The 20,431-nt window shown below is 40.7% G+C and overlaps 1 protein-coding gene across 7 annotated transcripts in view; it reads right to left on the minus strand.

Annotated features, from left to right (window-relative positions):
• The window catches only part of ATP9B (ATPase phospholipid transporting 9B (putative)), a 217,153-nt gene that overhangs the window by 189,584 nt on the left and 7,138 nt on the right, over positions 1-20,431 (minus strand). For 5 of the 7 annotated variants that reach the window (XM_032654355.1, XM_032654351.1, XM_032654354.1 and 2 more), the window contains exons 2-4: positions 12,552-12,725; positions 4,967-5,117; positions 2,370-2,483 (exon numbers count right to left, since the gene is read on the minus strand). In XM_032654355.1, the coding sequence (XP_032510246.1) occupies positions 2,370-2,483; positions 4,967-5,117; positions 12,552-12,725 (439 nt within the window). Of the gene's footprint in view, positions 1-2,369; positions 2,484-4,966; positions 5,118-12,551; positions 12,726-20,431 lie in introns of those variants that run through there. The other 2 variants (XM_032654353.1, XM_032654356.1) reach the window with 2 other exon arrangements.

Here is a 20,431-nt window from a genome sequence, read left to right on the forward strand (position 1 = left end):
TAATCTCAAATTCAGAATGGAGGTTACCTCCAATGAGAAGAAAAGTGAGAGAAAAGAAAGAAGGAGAAGTCACCTATGTTCCCTCTCCATGGCCGTGTGGCTTTAAAATCAACTTTTAAAACTGTGGTGTAAGCTTCAGTGTTCTCCCTCGTGTGACATATGCAACACACAGACACACGCCCTTATCCTATTCAGGATGAAATCTGAGCGCCCACCGCCCCTCCGGGCCCCCTTCCCACCAGAGTTGCACGTCCACACACTCCAGGGCGCCCAGACCTTGTGCAACTACTGTGCCCTCTGCCTGCAACACCTGCTCTGCACACGGCCCACTCACTCCCTCCTATCGTCCAGATGTCGTCAAATGCCACCCCAACAAAGGCGACTTCCTTAGCCACCCTATTAAAATAACCCGGTCATTCTCTACCCCCATATCCTGCTTTACATTTTTGGCTTCACGGCTTCATGGCAGGCTTCCTGGCATGACGGATCATTTAAATTGTCTTTCGCCCCCAGAATATAAGCTCTATTAGGACAGCGTTTGTCTTATTCACAAGTGAATCAACACTGCTTTGACTAGTGCTGGACACAAACGAACTCAGTGGGGGCTGATCAAAGAATTGTGTATTTCATTCCATACATATTTTAACCCACTTTTCCCCATTTTTCTAATATGTACACCTTCAGTGTTATTAAATACTTTTTCTAAACATCATTTTCAAAGGTACACAGTAGCACAGTATTCCAACAATGCATGGCATACAGCACAGTTAAACAATCCAGTTAGACATTTGACTTTTCAAATAATTTTGTCATCAAGAATAATAGGGCTTCCCTGGTGGCGCACTGGTTAAGAATCCACCTGCCAATGCAGGGGACACGGGTCCGAGACCTGGTCTGAGAAGATCCCACTTGCCGCGGAGCAATTAAGCCCCTGCGCCACAACTACTGAGTCTGCGCTCTAGAGCCCGCGAGCCACAACTACTGAGCCCACATGCCTAGAGCCCGTGCTCTGCAACAAGAGAATCCACTACAATGAGAAGCCCGTGCACCTGCAAGGAAGAGTGGCCCCCGCTCGCCACAACTAGAGAAAGCCCGCGCGCAGCAACAAAGACCCAACTCAGTCATAAATAAATAAATAAATAAACAAATATTTTTTAAAAAGAATAATAATAGACATTAGTAAAGACATTCTTTAGACTCTATGACTGATCATTATTGCTTTAAGATAAATTCCTCAAATAAAAACGCTGAATCCATTTATAAGGTATCTTTATATATATTTCCAAACTATCCTCCAAAAAAAGGCTACACGGATTTATGTTTACACAACAGTGGATGAGAATCACAGCTTCACATCATCAGCACCAATGTCTCTGTCGATCTGGCGAATACGATAAGTGGAAAAGGTATCCATTTATTCAGTAACTTTGTATCTAGATTACACATAAGTTGCTTTCATTGCTCAGACCCACGCCACACTAAAGTCTACGTGAACAGGAACCGGAGAGGGACTTAAGCTTAAACCCCCGCTTCCAGCCCTCCTGCCGCACCTGAAAGCACAGCCTCGGAGGCGGCAGGGCTGCACGAAGCAGAACAGATCAACTGGAGAGCATATGGCTCCGATCTCCAGTTCTGAGGGCGGGAAACCTGAGCGCTGCCCGGCTCCCTCGCTACAGGAATCATCTCACTCGCCATGTTTTCTTGCCCAGATCACACTGGTGATCTGCCCAGGAGGGAGCACACCAAAGGGAGCAGTACCCCCTTCTAGGTGAAAAGAAGGAAGGAGACATACCTCTTACCTCTGTAAACTGAAAAGCAATGAAAACTATCTGCAAACAGTATAAAAACTATCAAGATAGCATGTTTGAGATGGAAATATTCAATGACAAACATCATTTGCCTTTCCAAAAATGTCACACCCCAAGCTGTCAAGCAGCGGCTGCCAGACTTCACTGAGATGCTTCAGAACTGTTGCCATCAGGCAGAGGGAAGAGCTGCCCATCCATCAGGACGTCAGAGGTGCTGGGCAGACTCGCACAGGCCCGCCCCATCTCTCCCAAGAGCTCCTCCAGTACGGGGCAGCGGGGCTGGGGACACACAGCTGCCACCCTAGGGCCCGAGAGAACGCCCAGCCCACCAGCAGAGGTGCTCTGTAGCTTCTCCAGCCAACCTAGCGCCGCGTGCTGCCCTCACACTCCTGTGGGGCTGCAGAGGACTCTGTGAAACCTTGAAACAAAAGTTCAGTGACACACAGCAACATATCACATTTTAAAAATCTGACTGATTTATCTTTTAACCATCTCCACTCTTAAAGCTATATTTTAAATACTTAATAATTTCACTTAATTTCAAAAATCTTTTCTTTTTACCAGAGGAGCCCAGTAGGTGTAGAGATAGCCTATTTTCAATGCTGGCACAAACTGTGAGCAGGATACTACCAGAAAATAGAGATTCAAGAAAAACTTGAATTGTTCATATAAAACCTAAAAAGAAAAAGAAAAAATTAACATAATCTCTTCAAGGAAAATCTTTCATACCTTAATTAAATAATTAAAATCAACACAATATCTAACTGTATTTCCATCAAACAATGAAAACATGCCCTGAGTCACAATACATAAATTTTGACAATGGCTTTCCGATAACTAAATCACAAAAAAGAGCTAAGGTTACCCCAAATTATATTTAAAATAAACTGAAAAGAAAGAAAATTAGAACTTTCAACTATGTTAAGTGTCCTCTAAAAGTTTCTTATTTTCTTGCATGCAATTTTCCAGGTTCCCACACTCATCTTCTATAAATCTTTACATGCACACCAAATGAGAGAGCAAAACCTTCCCAATGTTGGTAAGTCAGTTAATATAGATATACAAATGTATCTCTTCATATCAACTCAGAAAATCTTATGGAAAAGTGGTGTTAACCTTGTATTTATGAAATGGTAAACAATAAAACATGATAGCCACGTTTTCTGAATGTGGACATCTAGGTAGCTTTACAAAGATCGAGTGAACAAGCAAACCATGTACAGGTATGACTTCACACACACAAAAAAACCTACTTTAATCTCCTGTATTTACTTCCCTCAAAGTATAAGAAATGATAAAATATAAAAATACGTAAATTACAGACCAATTTTCAGGAAGACAGCTACCCGCATATTCTTTCTATGATAGCTGATATACGGGCGCTGACCTTCAACACTACAATTACAATGAAACTTACAGACTTGCAAACTGCAAATCAAAATCTCCTGGAATGCCATTTTTTAATACAACTTGGAAGGCACAGAAATTTTAACAAGGGCAGAGCAATGCGTTAAGTACTTATTGTTGACTTAAAGAGTCTGGAACCACAGTTTTTATAGAATGAAGTTATACACATCATCACACAGTTATGTGTATGACTAAAAACATCAGTTACATCAATGACACATTTATATTCATAATCATGTTCAACTGCTGTCTAAAAATGTTTTGAATCATTTCATAAATTAATCTTAGCAGGAGAGAAAACTCTTTTTCCTCAGTGATTTCTTTAAAATCTCAGTTAGCACAGATTATATCTACTAGCAATTCAGAAACTGCCATTCGTGCTAAAAATGGCATAGAATTCCTACTGTGCAATTACCAAATGTTTCTAAAATACTACATTTTAGATGAAAAGACTAATTTAAGAGACAATCTAAGAAAAAAGTCATTCCCACGGTAACAGCTGTACAGACACATCAACAGGTCTCTTCCGGACAGCCATCCTGGTAGCCATGTGAACTCACTCGGATCAAAACTAAGCTGCACGATCCACTTTAAACCACTGCAATCAAGACTTTATTGTCTGCTGAGTGAACTTCTGGAGGGCTTTAGGAAAATGTACAATACTTAGCCAATCTGGGAGTATTTAATAATTTAAACCTACGGAGAAAACAGTAGCTTCATTCAATAAAGATGAGAATATTTATCTGCCTGAAAGAGAGTTTACACTTTATTGTCCTAACAAAAGACCAGTCTTTTAATTATGAAGCCATTAGTTTTGTGTGTTTTAATAAAGGAGCATATTAGACATCAAGCATCTGACAACTACTGGACGGATGTGGGGTGGTGAGGGCTGATCAATGCCCAATATAAAGTCAGCATGGTTATTTAAATAAAAACATGAAAGATAAAGCAGCCCTCATTTCACATAATCAAGAGGGGTTTTTGCAAAATAGCGTAAGAGCTAATACCTAGAACATATCAAAAACTTTGAGACTGGAAACATAAATCAGTCCCAGCTTTCTTTTACCTTTAGAAAGATAAATAAATCTGTCTATTAAAATAGGGAATGATGCACAAAAGGCAAAAATAATTCCACTAATCTAAATACATATAATCGCAGTTTTATAATTTAAGCCACAAATATCACTGGCAACAAAAAAAGTAGTAAATATTTAAACTTCAGAATTTAAATTTAGCATAATACCTAATTAAAGATAACTACTGACATAACAATACAACAAGGCCTAAAATTTACAATGTGAAGTAGAAATCTATAAATGCTTATAGATATTTTGTTATGGAGTCATGTTTGTGTAAAAAGTTATTTTACTTTCATTGTGACAGCCTCGGCAGGCTTTAAACATTAGATACATTCCACTTTTCCCACCAAACAAATTCCCAGCCAAACAAAATTTATGACTTATTTTCTGATAATTTTATTTAGCTTTACTTGGTTATTTCTACAATAATATAAATGTGATGTTTATCTAGCATTGAAGGCAATAATCAAACTATAAACTTTCTTGAGTTGAACCCTTATCATATGGCTATTACAAATGCATATGAATTACTTAACAATTATTTGAAACACCCATGGTTCCAAAGCAAAAGGACTCTGATTTGGATACGACAGAATTAATGAGGGAAAAAAATGAAAACAAAGTTAGCAATCTCTGATATGCAGCCCGTTTTCAAGAATTTAACAATCTTACCCCAGGTATAAAGGTAAATACATTGTATTTCTGATTTTTTATAGAATTTCTGGGATGTTTTTCTTCACACTTTTCCGGATATCCAAGCCACACTGTACGAGCTTTCAATTCTTTCTTTCTTTGACAAATATTTATCAGCCAATCACAGCAACTGCATGAAACAAAAGATACATATTGCGTATGCTTTTTCAGAAGTTTTTGAATTAATTCTACATATCCAGAGCCAATACTGATTGTTTCTGTATGTACCAGACACCAATAGCATATCTACTGTTAATCTGTAAGGGTTTTCTTAAAACAGGTCAGCTATACTAATTTAAATTTGATATGAAGATACTGAAGGAGCTTGAATAAGTGTGCAATGACTCCTAGAACCTCAGGGAAATTATCCTCCCCGTTTAGATCCTCTTATTGGCAAAATAAAACCATTAACATTCTGAAGCAGTCAATGCTTTACATGCTGAGAAAAGAATCGCCATATGTTATCGGCAATTCTCAATACACCACTTGGTGATTCAGTGATAAAGGCTCTCAGACGTCAATTAACTAGGATGTGACCCACCCCCTTGTCTTAAGTAGTCACTTTTTTCCTCAAGTGATCGCGTTAATATAAAACTAAGACGTGTGGCTCAATTCAGTATTTAGAAAGGGTACCAATGTTTAATGGACTATTCTAATGGCAATAAAAGCTTGATTGTATTTCCATGTGGCTACCTTCAACTCTGCAGTGAAGATTTTAATCTAAATCTACCCTGCTCCAACCCTGCTCAGGGTTCCAGGAGCACAAACTTCTCCTTCCTGGACATCCAAACCACCATATTTGAATAGAGAGTATAAAGTTTCTAGTGGGATAACTTTTCTTAAAATACTTCAGAAAATGATGAAAAGGTATCAAATTCACCTCTATTAAGCATAAAATAATCCTGAATTTAAACTTCAGTATTAACAATTCAGTTTAATTAAAATTTCCAAAATGCAGAGAAAGACTCCGAGAGGTTTATTAAGGGAAGGGAAGTTATTAAACGTCATCTTCTGAACGTAGCCAAGGCTAGAACTGCAAGCCAGAAGGATAAGGCGGAAATTCCTAACTTCACTTGTGACAAAGCAAGCTCAAGAGTTAACCTGAAATCCTGCAGGATAACGACAGCCTTAGAAGGTGTGACTATAAGATGAGGCTGACCCCTCAGGACTATGTGTCAAATTCACTGCATGTCTTTCTTCCCTTTAACACACTCAGATGTGTTACTTCATAAATCACCCACAGCAGCACCCTGTATGAGGGAATACCTTATGTGTTTAAACTGAAATCAGTATATCCCTACTAAGTATCCACCTAGTTCTTGGCTGTGCTCAGAAAACCTTCATCCTGGAAGGACAGGGCTTTGCCCTTTGAAAGCTGCCGAGTCCTCCTGGCGTGGGCACAGCTCATCGCCCGCAGGAGTGTCAGGCTCTGCCGTCCTGAGGAGCTACCCCATGGGGGTGTCCAGGAACGCCAAATGCATACCAAGCAGATCAGCTCTAAAACATTCTCCGCACCCCGTCTTCTGCTTCAATTGGAGCAGACAAAGAAGACCCAACTCTCCAAGAGCAGAAATTTCTTATCACTGCTTGCCATCACGTTTTAAAAAATAAATCAGAACGGAGAGCGTCTCCACGCATAAAGCATACTTTTAAATCCCCAACAGTTATAAATCACAGTATTATTAAACAATTTAAGACTGTCAAAATAAGTATTCCCATCCTTACTGTTTGTTGGTGGGGGAAAGGGGACTGGTCAAGTAGATCTCAGTCAATATTGGTAATATTTTATCTTGTTTATGCTTGTATGAGACAAAAATTAAATAAGGCTTCAAATAAAATATAATAAGCTTCAAACTACTATTTCTCACCTTCCTGTTGCTTTTACAGTAGGACCTGGATTGCCTCCAGCCCAAGCTCCCTCACCAACACCCACACGGAACCGAACTGCCGGACCCACGCCTCTCCTTGGGGCACCTCCCCGCAGCCGGGAGGGAGGGAGGGAGGGCGCACACCGCCCACCTCTGTCCAGTTACAACACCAACTCCTCGTCTCGGACCCCCGCAACCACACTCACAGACGCCAAACTCCCACACGGTACACAAGGGAAAACCGGAGGCCACAGAGGTCAGTGAGCAATGTACGCGCAACAGCTGGGCAGGGCTGACACACAGCCCGGACCTCAGTCCCCACTCAAGCCCGTGTTCCTCCTGCCGCGAGGACAACAGGCAGGCCGGCGCCTGCTCATCTTCACAGACGGCCTGTGCTTAGCACAGCACACAGTACGGCAGCCATTCAACAGACGATGGAAAGAAATGAAAAACGCATGAGCGGGCCACAGGACTCCATGGGAAAAACGTGGACTTTAAGGTCGTGCTTTTGGAAACAACTCCCAGCAAGTGGCCCTGGGGTGGTCCCCGGTCTAAGTCTTTGTTTCCTCATCCGCAGAAGCGCTGATGAGGTTACAGGTGACACGCTCTGAGCTCCTGGCACAATGCCTGCCAGAGGGGAAGCACTCAGAGCTCTGCTGTCACTATGCTGCCTCTCGCTGTCACATTCAGAATGTCTCCAAACTTATAACACTAATTGGCACAAAAAGTTACTGTCCAATAAAGCATCCATTGGCCACATGTGGCTATTTTAGTGGGAATTAATTAATGTTAAGTAAAATAAAAAGTCCAGTTCCTCAGTCACCCTATCCACCTTTCAAGGACTCAACAGCCACCTTGTCCAGTGGCTACCATATTGGACGTCACAGATCTAGAATATTCTCAGCATCCCAGGGAAGCTCTGGGGCAGGGCTGGTACACACAAAGCACTCTTCAGGCAAGCACGACAGCTAGGACAGCAGTCCTCATGTGTGCACGCTTCCTTCAGCATTTCAAATACAGCAAAAATCCTCCAGGAATGTATTCAGATATGAATTTTTCTCCTGAAACACATAATTATCTAATCTAATGGTTTAATGTGCAAAAGTCAGACAAGTCTTAAGATGAAACGGAGGAGAGCCAAAGCTCAGCGTTTGAAAAAATATAAATAAAACTTAGGAAATGTGGATTTTCCAGAGTTTAGGCTGGTATCGACATATTCTACAGGCAAAAAGCTCTATAAATGCAAAACCACTGTCTTCATCACATGACACCGTAAACATTCGCTAGAATAAGAACCTCAACATCTACAGCCACTATCAGCAGCACGTGAAGCTAACATCCCATTAACCTTCAAAGCCCCACACTCTAGAGACCAAATGAAATACGAGGGGCTAAGAACACATAGTCAACAGTCCAGTTCTTCTCTACAACACTGTATAGAAAAAACTAAGATTCCTAGACTTCCAAAATGTAACTAAATTATTCATAACACTTTGCTACTACTATTACCAAATTAAAATCTTATTATTATTTCTTCATGCGAAGACAGAATCAAGCAGTGGTTAGGGAGCCACTATTAAACCACCCGCTATTCCACAATATTAAATGAATACACAGTCTCGAAGTTTTAAAAGCCTGGGGCTCCGCCAGCATTGCCACTGGATTATGCAGACAGAAAATATGACCAGAAAGAGAAGACAAACCCCCCACATAAAGAAAATACTTGTAACCAAAAAAATACGTGTAAGTAAGCCTTATAGAGCTGTAAAGCTAAGGGAGAAAGTAAAACTATGGGCAATTTTTGAAGGCAAAGCAATAAGAGTGAAACATACCGGTAAATACCGGTAAGTGAGAAGGAGATGCAGAGGAGTCCCTGGAAGAAAGAAACCAGAAGCTTTACCCAGCAACATTTCTATGCGCACTGCACGTTTCCTCAGTTACTCAGTATTCAGAAGACACTTTCCCATTTATATGTAAATCGCCTCACACTGTCAAGGCAAATTGAAACTAAATCCAATAGTGTACAAACTATACATTTTTCTTAAAACATTTTAGGATTAGTAAGTTTTTGCAAATGCCTCTACAATCAAAGTAGTACTCCAATACTCAATAAAGCACATCTTTATATACCAAGATCCTGTCTTGTAAAATTTTAAGGGGCCATAATTAAATAACTTCCAAAATTTAGAAAGCCTCCTTCCCAAATAAATAAATAAATAAATAAATATATATCCAACAGGTACCTTTGGTTACCGAGCCAAAAGCAACACAGCACTCATGTCCTCTTAAGAGATCAGCATTTTCCCATGTTTCTGCACTCCAAACATGTTGCCGATTAACTGAAAGTGTAGAGGCCATTTAGGACTGGGAACAATCCTAGCATTTGATACCCCCCCTTCATATGGAAATGCCATTCAGGGGTTCCACTTTCATGGGGACAAAGTGATTTTTGATAGCAAGTGAAATGTAAACCTCGTGAGAAAGGCATTACTGTCCCCCAGCACTACATACCAGTGTGCATCACAGTAACCCACGTGGAGGACACCCAAAGGTTTAGAAGACAGATTACAGAAAAAGGTTTTCCAGAGTCAAATTTTTCAGAGTTGGAATTTTCGCCAAATAATAAAAATGAGAAGGCAGGTCTTAAGCCATGAAGAAATTAAAGCCTACTCAATCCCAGAAGAAGAATAATTTTAAAATAAACTTACAACTCACAGAATCTACAAATAAAAATACAATGAAATATCTGCGCCTCGTTAACATCATCTGCTATCTATCTTCACCACAATATTCACTGGTGTTTTCTTCTGCAATTAAACTAAGTAATTTTATATATCTTCTACTCTTTGGTCCTTCGCCTAATAACCTTAATAACACTGACTTTTATAATGCTTGGTATTTAGAAAATAAAAAGGTTAGCAAATATTCAACACTGGAAATTTATAATAAAGAAAATAAGACCCATCTAAGTTGCTAACTGTACAGTTTGTTCTGTAAGGTGCAGTTTTAATTTCCGTAACAATTTCCTGGTGTAGTGGATGCACACTGAACACGAAGTGTGGCCATGTCTCAGGTCACTCTCGTCCACATGGAAAGAGACACTCGTGAGTGAAGCCACCACGATGGTTCGGTCAGCTCTGCCCACGTGATCACCATTTACTAAGATAAAGACTTTATATACATGTCGAGTGTATATTACTGAGCTGTTTTAATATCCCCAAAACATGTTAGTTTTTGCCACTAACACCTAGATTTTCAAATATATTCTTAATATCTTCCTCAAGAAAAGGAATATTACAAATGAAATCCAAAACTTGGCTATGTTCCATTTGGTAAAAACAAAATCCTGTAAAAGACCAAAAATAATTAATTCAACAATGCACTCGGCCTTCAACAATGTCCACGATTCTTGGCAACCGTTTCACTGGTATGGATAAGTATCACTTCCAACACACGGCCTGCCCTTTTGAAGTCCACACCATGCGCACAAGACTATGACCTTAAAGTTTTAGGTCCATCAGTACCCACTCCCACGTCCCCAGTTTCTAGCAACTCTGTCATGCAGGGATCCTCCGTGCACAGTAGGTAAGATTCTCAGCCTTCTCAGTCCCACTGATCTTCACGTCAGGCTCCCTTTAGGAGGGTGAGACCAGGCACTTATCTGCTTGAAGAGTGCAAAGCAGGACCTATCGCATTTGGAGCACACCTCCTCGTCCTAGCACTTTTCCCAGTCCGCGGAGCAAAGAGCAAGGAAAGGCTGTGGCGAGTCAAGTCAGACTCTGGCTCAACTTCGGGCTTGGCCCTTAGCTATCGGGAGAGGGCCTCTTCTAGTTCTCGGCTGTAAACAGCAGTGAGAATGTTCATCTCAAACAGCACCACTGGGTCTGATCCCACTCTTTCTTCCACCCCACACTAATGGAAAACACACACCACACATCCATCAAACTGCAATTGTGGCACCGCCCAGAGCTCCTCTGCCGCAGCCGTCTCTTCAACTCACAACACTGGCCACCATTCCCACCGTAACTGCCCACACCCTCGCTTCCACAGCTGGTTCTGTAATTGCTCACGTTTCTCCTTGATGGACAAACAGTAATAAAATTATGCTGGGTTCAATACAGATGCGTGATTACTGATGATCTCTACCAAGGCAGGACCAATTTTGTCATTTTTTTAGTCCTCATGTGTATCCCAGACACCTCCTCACTTAAATGAACTAATGTTCCCAACTGAGGTTAAGATAAAAGTCATCCTCTCCAACGCTATTTCACACTTGCTCCCCTATTTTTTCTGCTGCCTAAGAAAAGGATTATTAGCCTTCCTTTCCAACACTGTCCTTTTCCCCAAAGGGTCCCTTTCCTTCTTCCTTCACAGACCTCTACCACACTGCTGCCGTTTTAGGAATGTCATCCTTCCGGGTGGTTTCCACTATCACTATAGTAACAACAACTCTCAAACCTACATCTCCAGATCCTGCTTCTGGATCTGACAGAACTACCTGTCTTAGACCAATCCAGTACATGACAGAGTTACATAAGGTATCACCTCACCCAGTCAGAATGGCCACCATCAAAAAGTCTACAAATGATAAATGTTGGAGTGGGTGTGGAGAAAAAGGAACCCTCCTACACTGTTGGTGAGAATGTAAATTGGTACAACCAATTTACAACTCCAACTATGGAGAATGGTATGGAGGTTCCTGAAAAAACTAAAAGTAGAGTTACCATGTGATCCAGCAATCCCACTCCTGGGCATATATCTGGAGAAAACCATAAATCAAAAAGGTACATGCACCCCAATGTTCACTGCAGCATTATATACAATAACCCAGACCTGGAAGCAACCTAAATGCCCATCGACAGAGGAATGGATAAAGAACATGTGGTACAGATATACAATGGAATATTACTCAGCCATAAAAAAGAAACGAAATAATGCCATTTGCAGCAACATGGATGTACCTAGAGATTATCACATTAAGTGAAGCGAGTCAGTCAGAGAAAAGATAAATATCATGTGATATTGCTTATATGTGGAAAGTAAAAAATGATACAAATGAACTTATTTACAAAACAGAAACAGACATAGAAAAAAAACTTACAGTTACCAATGGGGATAGCAGGGAGGGCAGGGTGGGGGGGGTAGATTAGGAGTCTGGGATTAACGTATACACACTACTATATACAAAATAGATAAACAACAAGGACCAACTGTATAGCACAGGGAACTATATTCAATATCTTGTAATAACGTACAATAGAAAAGAATCTGAAAAAATATATATATACGTATAACTGAAAAAATAAAGGGACTTGAGCATCCACTGATTTGGGTCCCAGAACCAATCCTCCACAGATACCAAGGGACGCCTCTATAATCACAGACGGAAAAGAAAGGAACACAGTTTATAAATGTCAGTACAGTGACCAGAATTAATTCTACCATGCAGTAATTACAAAATCACTAATTTTCTCCATCTTTTAAACATCAAAACATCTCACAAAAAAGTGAATTTGGCTTTCTGTCCCTTTTGGATTAGCACTGTTTGGTTCTGACTAAGGTTATTAATACTCTCCATGATGTCATTTAGAGAGTGGCTTCTTTGGTTTGATATAGAAACAAACGTGTTTAGAAGCTAAGCTTATAAATAACTGTGTAACCTTGGTGTGTAGGTTAGGCAGCAATGGATAACAAACCTGGTACAGAGGAACTTCAATCCTCCACAGACAAACCACTCTAGGCCTCTCTTTCTTCGCATGATCCTAGCTCGTGGTAATTTGTGGTAATCACTTTCATCATTCTCAAAGCCTTCTTCAGACATCATTAATGGCATTTCATCCAAATGGGCAGACTCATCTTCCAGCTGGTACCTGCATAAAGGAAAGAACAGAGCACTGAGGCAGGCCAAGCAGTCTTCTGTATATGATACGGGTCTGGCTTAGGGCAAGAGCTGGCCCAATTCTACTAATCACACTTTTCTTTTTCCCTCGTACTAAGCTGTCTTCAGGGGAAGCAAAGCATTACAAATAACACTGCACAGTAATGCTACTTTTCTTTGCAAAAAACTTAACCAAGGTAAGCAGGAAAGGAAAGGCTGTCCAAGGAAGCTGCCGTTACCATGCCGTGAGCGGAACCCTCCAAGCAGCCTTCCATGTGTAGTTGTTGTATCTACATAAAAGACCATTCTTTTGATGTTTCTGTATGCTTGAAATAACTTATAATGAACAACTGGGGAGATTATACTCAAGGGAAAAAAATTTAAGACTAGAATAGATATCCACTCTCCATTACTTCTTCTATCTACAGCTTCTCCATCTTTTCTCCTGCCACTGCCTCTGAGACCTGTGGTCACCTGGACACTTGTCATTTTCTCCATCATTATTATCTTCTTTCTCTAGATCTCCTGTCACTCTCGAGAGCCAACGCTTTGGAGATGAAGGCCTACGGAAGGGCGGACGATGATGGGTGCTACTCCAGATAATCGAGAATATCCAACAGCACTAGCAGAACTTCCATTCTGCTCTGAACTTTAGTAAAATGCATCTCCTACAGTTTATAACAAGCTTTGTATCTGCAGTTAGCTATCTTTTTAGAATCCTTCGGGGAAGTGTGTGTGTGCAAGTGTGTGTGGCCTGTGCATGGGTGGGTGGGTGGGTGCCTGGGTGTGCCAGTGCACATGTGAGTGTGTGGCAACGGTGCCATGTACCACTCTGCCTACTAGGATTCTGTGAAAAGGTCAGCAGGCAAGATTCCCAAAGCCTGTCTTCATGAGACTTTATTCTTAAAATAAGGGCCTAGCTGTCAAGAATCCAAGCCCAAATGGAATTCAATGATGGAAAAAAGTCCTTGGACGTGAAGGCCAATGTCAACCTCCCACCTAAGTTTCTCTACCATCTTCTCAACATTTGGTAACTAAAAAATAGTCCAGCGAGAGGATTTACCAGGTTACTCAGTTATCCCCTTCAGGGAAGACATTTATAACTCCCCATTAAAAAATATTTCAGTGAATATATCTGTGCATAGCACTTCTCCCATATTTTAGATGAATTCTTTCAGAGATTCCCAGGACTAGAATTGTTATGTAAAGTCATAAGCTGTAAAAGACTCGATACATATTGCCAAACTGCAAATTTAAACTCCCACCAATATGAAAGCTATGACAGATACCAAAAACACGACAAGCAGTTTACCTCAGCCTTATCAGACTGGGGCTGGAACATTTAATCATTTAAGGGAAGGAGAGCACCTTGGTGTCACACGGGCCCTTACACCACCAATGAGCTATGGCCGAGGCTGCTCCCCTCTCGTACGGAAAATTCAATTTAGCTGGACGCAGGTCGGAAGATAAGAGGGGCAGCAGGGGTGGCCCGTGCAGACGTAAGATCAGGGCCTCTTGCGAGCCCAGAAAGGCAGAAGGAACTTGGCAGTGGAGGCCCTTGCAAATCACAGGAAAGACAACCATTTCAGGTGAGAGGCAAACATGAGATTCGCTCTGCACTCTGGCTGCCCTGGAGAACTGGTCGAGGCAGAGCTGGAGCCAATTAGGAGGCCGCTGCAAGAGTCCAGGACAGAGACAGACAGTGCTTGAACAAAGGAGCTGGAGGAAAAAGGAGAGAAGTGGGTAGATTCAGGGCATTTAAGAGCTAGAGCACACAGACAGGTGATGTTTGCCTATGAACTCAGAAGACACAAGGGCCTAAGGATGACCGGCCTGTACGGGAAGAAGGATGGCAGTGCCGCTCAGTAGGACAGAAAACACTAGCAGAAGCAGGCTTCTGGCAGCAGAGGGAGAATCTTGAGTCTGCTTTTATTCATTTTCAGTCTGAGGTCTCTGAAATATGACACAGGCAGCTGCTATAAATGGAGCTGGCCTGCCAAGGGCAGACAGGAGCTGGGAGGTCAGCAGTGGAAGGGAATTTATTCTTTGGCCTCACCAGCTCCTCTTTCTTTAAGAACCTGGCCCACTCCGCCCACGACCCAGGAAGGACTGCTGTGTAAGCTGCCTGGGACCTCAAACCCTCCTGTTGGTTGGTCGGGGACAGGCAGCCAACCAAGCTAAGCCACAGCTGTCCAGGAAAATTCTGCGACTGGAGCTGAGAAAAAGGCGGCAGTCTCCCTCGATAACTAAAGCTACTATCTCCTGTGATACGAGCTGTTGGAGGTCTATGCCAGTACGTAGAGTAAGAAACCGAGAAAACCAGTCTTCTGAAAGAGAAGAATGAATCAGACAGATACATGTAAAATGAAAAAATGTTTCATGTTTCATGTTTCAAGATTAAAATGTTTCATGTTTAATCTTTCATGGAAGATTAAATACACAATCTACTTTCAATATGCAAAATATTGCTTTTTTTAAAAAGCGTAAATCTACAAGAACAGAAAACAAAAGAGGAGATAACAAAATGTAAGAAGCTGGGGAAAGCAGATGTATGGATGGTAAACAACTAAGCAGAACCATGAAAATGGAGTCTGAAGCCAGCAGTGAAGACACCAGAGAACCAAGGGATTGGAACCTCAGGACCCTAGCAGGGCTGAAGACCGGCAGCGCCGGGTGCCTCTGGGAGCGCTTTGAAGGGACGCTGAAATAAGAACCGACTGAAAGCTCTGAAAGAAACATCTGGATCCTTACACTGCAGCCCCCTTCCCACCCAACTAGGCAACCAGACTCTCAGGCAGTAATCTAGGCACGTCACGTATATTCATTTAATTCCCAGGTTTAGACAATTAACACAGAAAACCATACTATAAGAAAGAACAAAAACTCAAATGTCCATAGACAAACGCGGACCATACATACAATGGGATATCTATCATTCAGCCATGAAAAGGAAGAAAATTGATACAAGCTACAACGAGAACCTTTAGGACATTATGCTCAGTGAAATAAGCCGGACACGAGAAGACAAATACTGAATGACTCCACTTACATGAGGTCCCAAGAGTAGTCAACTCCAGAGACAGGAGGAAGACAGAGGTAAGCGGGCAGTGGGGGAGGGTGGAAGTCAGTGTCTAAGGGGCACAGAGTTTCAGTTTGGGAAGATGGAAGTTCTGTGGGTAGATGGCGGTGGCGGTTACACAACAACGGTAACGTACTTAACGCCATTTACTTTGCACTTAAAAACGGTTAAGATGGTATTTCTTATGTTACGCATACTTTACCACAATTCTTTTAAAAAGAACAGATTTCTGTAATTATTGTTGATGATACCCTGCTCCCCCGCAGCCAAGTAACCACTGGAAGACGGATATCCCCTCATCACTACCCACACCCTCAGTGCGCCGAGCTAATTCCTGCAACACGGCTTTCCCTGCACTTAGCACGGGGCCCTTTCTCCTCGTGCTCCTGCTGGCTGCCACAGTCAGTGTGCTGCACCCTTACGCACGGGGCAAGTTTACTCAAGAGATCCATCATTTGGGGAACAGGCTTGTCAATCAGACAATAAACCAGAATGAAAAAGAACTCCTGCAGGCGTCTTAGACGAAGGAGCCCGGGAAAATGGATGGCTAAAGTTTACTGAGTCCTTACTATGGCCAGGCACTCTGGAGGTCCGTATTCTGCATCATCAAAGAAGAAAACTTTAAAGCAAATGAGAAAATGGGGGAAATATGCAGCACATGACAGAAAAAATGACTCTTTATAAGCAGTTCTCACAAATCAATAAAAAAGCAAACACTTTGAATGACAAATGAACAAAGACAATTCACAAAGGAAGAAATACAGCTATACTTAGAAAATTACACTCCACCACATTAGGACCTTACGACAAACACTTGAGCGTCTACTGCGTGCTAGCGCTGTCCCTGCGGGTACAGAAGCAAAGAGGCACACGAAGCCCCTGCTCATACACAGCTTAGGTACTAACAGGACAAAAACAAGACGTAAACTATTTTCAAAGGGGAAAGTGCTAGGAAGACAATAAAGGGGATGATGAGACCAGAAGTGACAGGAGGGGTCTTCCTCAGATTGTCCAGGAGCCTGAGTCTCAAGAAGCGACACCTGGATGAAAAGCAGCCAAGCACACCAAGGTCTAGGAAGACCTAGAAGGGGCTGCAGAGCCTGGAGGGCTGCAGGAGGGCAGACAGCCAGCGTGGCTGGAGGGAGCGAGCCGAGCCCCACAGACTGGAAGGCCAAAAGGAAGAGCATAATGCGAATTCAAAGTGGAAGGAGGGGAAGGCAGTGGAAGGCTTTAAGCCTGGGAACAATTTTTGTTTTCAAAAAGGACGTTTAAAACATGCAAATTAAAACAACTGAAAAAATAATTCTTAACATCTGGCATGGCCAACAGTCTCGGATAACCAGGGACTCTTATTGCTGGTAAGAATGTGAACAACCTTTTGGAGACTAATTTGTGAAGATGCATCGAAAGCCTTTTTTTTTGGTAATGCAATTAAACTTTAACGCACAGGTTCTATTATCTCATAAAATTACAAATATATACAAGATATATCTACAAAGATAATGATCACCGTGCTGTGCACCCCAAAAGCCTGGAAAAACCTCATTATCAATGATTAGAGTTGCTTTTAATACATGATGGAATACCACATCATCACTAAAAGCAAGAGAGCAGAAGGCCTCTGGCTGAAAGCATATGTCAGGAGAAGTAGCAGTCACTATTTTCAGCTCTCTTTTGAACACCTTACTCCACTGATCAAAGGGATACTCGTTTTAATCTCTCCATGTAATCTTCTACAAACAACTCCAATTACTACTGATACCATCACTGAACATCCCTACAGCAAGCGACCTATCATCTGAGATGGTTCAGGCAAAAAATTACATAAAATCTAAAACAGAACTAATATTTTTCCTCTCAAAAATTCCTTTTTTCTTACTTCTGTGTAGATTACTTCTTTTAAAACAGTCAACTAGAAAATGAATATTTATACAAAATGCAATTAAAATTCAAAACACCACTTAAATATATTATAACATAGTATACAAAATGAGATTTTTAGTCTTTTTCATTAAGCTCTTTTAGCCGTTGTGTTGTTTTTTAGCAAAAGTCACAATCTTATCGAGTTTAATGCTAGAAAAGCAGTACAATGAGTCTGAAAGATAATGAATATAAGCAACATCATGTTTAGTAACCTCAACTTCAGAAATGGAGACTTTGAACTGGCAAGCAATTTATTCCACTTCCAAAGCAATTTTCCTATTGTATTGAAAATTTTACCTCAGTATTTAAAAACAATAAGATGATGAATAATGGATTTTTCAGAGACAGGATAAGCAGAGAATATTAAGTGTCTTTGTTGCCTGGTGTCATACACACTTAATTGGTTTGTCACTCAAGAAAGATCAACGTTTCCAGCAATTAAGTATAATTCTGGAAACATATTTTTAAAATGAGTAACAACAATGTGAACAAAGACGACAGAATGGATGATACTGAACCCAAGAGTACCGCCACGGTAAGAACTGAAGACAGCTATCTCAGCTGCTGCCAAAGGTTTAAAAAAATTAGGAACTTTCAACAAAACATTCAAGTACTGGAAGACGAATAATTTACATGTATCTAAGTAAAAGTAGGTCAATACAATAACTATCTTAAACTCACATTTTTATCTTAGGTAGCCAACAGCCTTATTGTTTCCACTTTGACGAGAAACATTTCTGAGAGTCAACTGATATTAAAGGGAGAAAAACATTTAAAATATGCCTAATGCTTAAACCTTAAGAAAAATAAACACTCCCTCTTTGCCTACATGTAAGTAACGCAGAAAAACAAAGCCACAAAATGCTATAGAGAAATGTGCATATTTTCTTCATCAAATAGAGCTTCCAAGTTCAACTGTGTCACTGATGAGTCATTAATGAGCAGCAAAACTGTATGAACTTCTGAAAAACTGGAACTCCTTCCTTCCCACAGCAGCAGAGGAGATGAACAAGGGAATAGTTTAAAAAAAAAAAAATTAAAGGAACAGCGCCAGAGCAGCATGCCTAGACATCAGCAGCAAAAACAAGCAACAGGGACAAGGGTCTCGAGCTGAGGCCCCCGGCCACACACTGTTTATGCAGTAACCTTGGAGTTACTGACTCCTCTTACACAATGTTCTGTAAGAGATGAGAATACCAACTTCTCAAATAAGAAATTACACTAATGCTATACATAAATGGAGACAAACTTCTGAATCAGAGTTAATGGTGCGATATCTAATATATGTAAATGTCCATCTAGAAATTTACAGATGAGCAGGCCAGTTAGCTCAGGACACACACTCCAGTTGCCCAGAATGTGCTATCCCAATCACCAACTCTATCTTCATGCTGACACTGTCGGTTTAGAAAATTAAGTGAGACATTTCCATGCTGGCAAGTGTGAAGAATGCCGTAAACGTGTGCGAACTACAGCCCCCGTAAAGGAACTTAATTCTATAAATTTTAAGACTATGTCTCTGATTCCAAGGAATCCTGGGCCTGGGTACTTGGATAAATGCTATCTTACTAATCATTCTGTACTTTAAAAAAGCTTTCAATTGCAAACCATCACAGCAAAGGAAAAGTTTCATCTTTACAAATAGTAAAATATTTTTTTATCATCATGATAATTGTAAAGTTTTTAAGATTCAGAGAAAATTGTATGTAGACACTCAATGAGAAAACTAACACTAAAAAAAAAAATTGTGTTGCCTCTACTAAGAAACGTACTAATATTTTAGAGATAATCAGACAATAGGCATCTGTTCTCAGCATGAGTCTCTTTTTAAAAGAGACTGATAAAACAGAAGACTTAAATAAGGTCCACAGCCCCATAGCATAACACCAAAATGTCCAGGATACAAGCAAAAATCACTCATTACACCAAAACCCAAAAAACCTCAACTTGAATGAGAAAAGAGAATCAAGAGATGTTAACATCAAAATGATGCAGATGTTGCAATTATCTGACAAGGGTTTTAAAACATTCATCATAAAAATGTTTCAGCAGGCAATACAAACATGTTGAAGCATATGCAAAAGAACAGAACGACTCAGCAAAGAAAGAGCTAATATAAATTAGTATCAACTGGAAATTTTGAAACGAGAAAAAAAAATAGCAGAGACTTAAAAACTGAAGGGACAGGCTCAGCAGCACAATGCAGGAAACAGAGGAAAAATCAATGAACTTGAAGACAGAACAACAGAAATCACCCAATCTGAACAGAAAGCAGACTTAAAACAAATGAACAGAACTCATGACCACATGGGACTAAAAGAAAAGATCTCACAAGGTGTCACTAGAGTAACAGAAGAAGAGAAAAAAGAAGGTCCCAAACATAAGTATTCAAACAAATAAAGGCTGAAAACTTCTATTTGACAAAAGATTCAAGAAACTAACTGAAACAGTATAAACTCAAAGAAATCTATGCTAAGGCCCATAATAATCAAACTACTGAAAACTAAAGACAGAGTTTGAAAGTAGTGAGAAATGATCTCTTACCTACAAAGGAAAAGTCATTCAAATGACAGCAGAGTTCTCATCAAGAATCATGCAGGCCAAAAAGAAGTGACACAACATTTTTCAAGTGCTCAACCCCAAACTGTATATCTCGTGAAAATATCCTTTAGGAATGAAGGGGAAATGAGACATCC

This window comes from Phocoena sinus, chromosome 14 (genome assembly GCF_008692025.1).
Source record: "Phocoena sinus isolate mPhoSin1 chromosome 14, mPhoSin1.pri, whole genome shotgun sequence".
In the NCBI taxonomy this organism is placed as follows: domain Eukaryota; kingdom Metazoa; phylum Chordata; class Mammalia; order Artiodactyla; family Phocoenidae; genus Phocoena; species Phocoena sinus.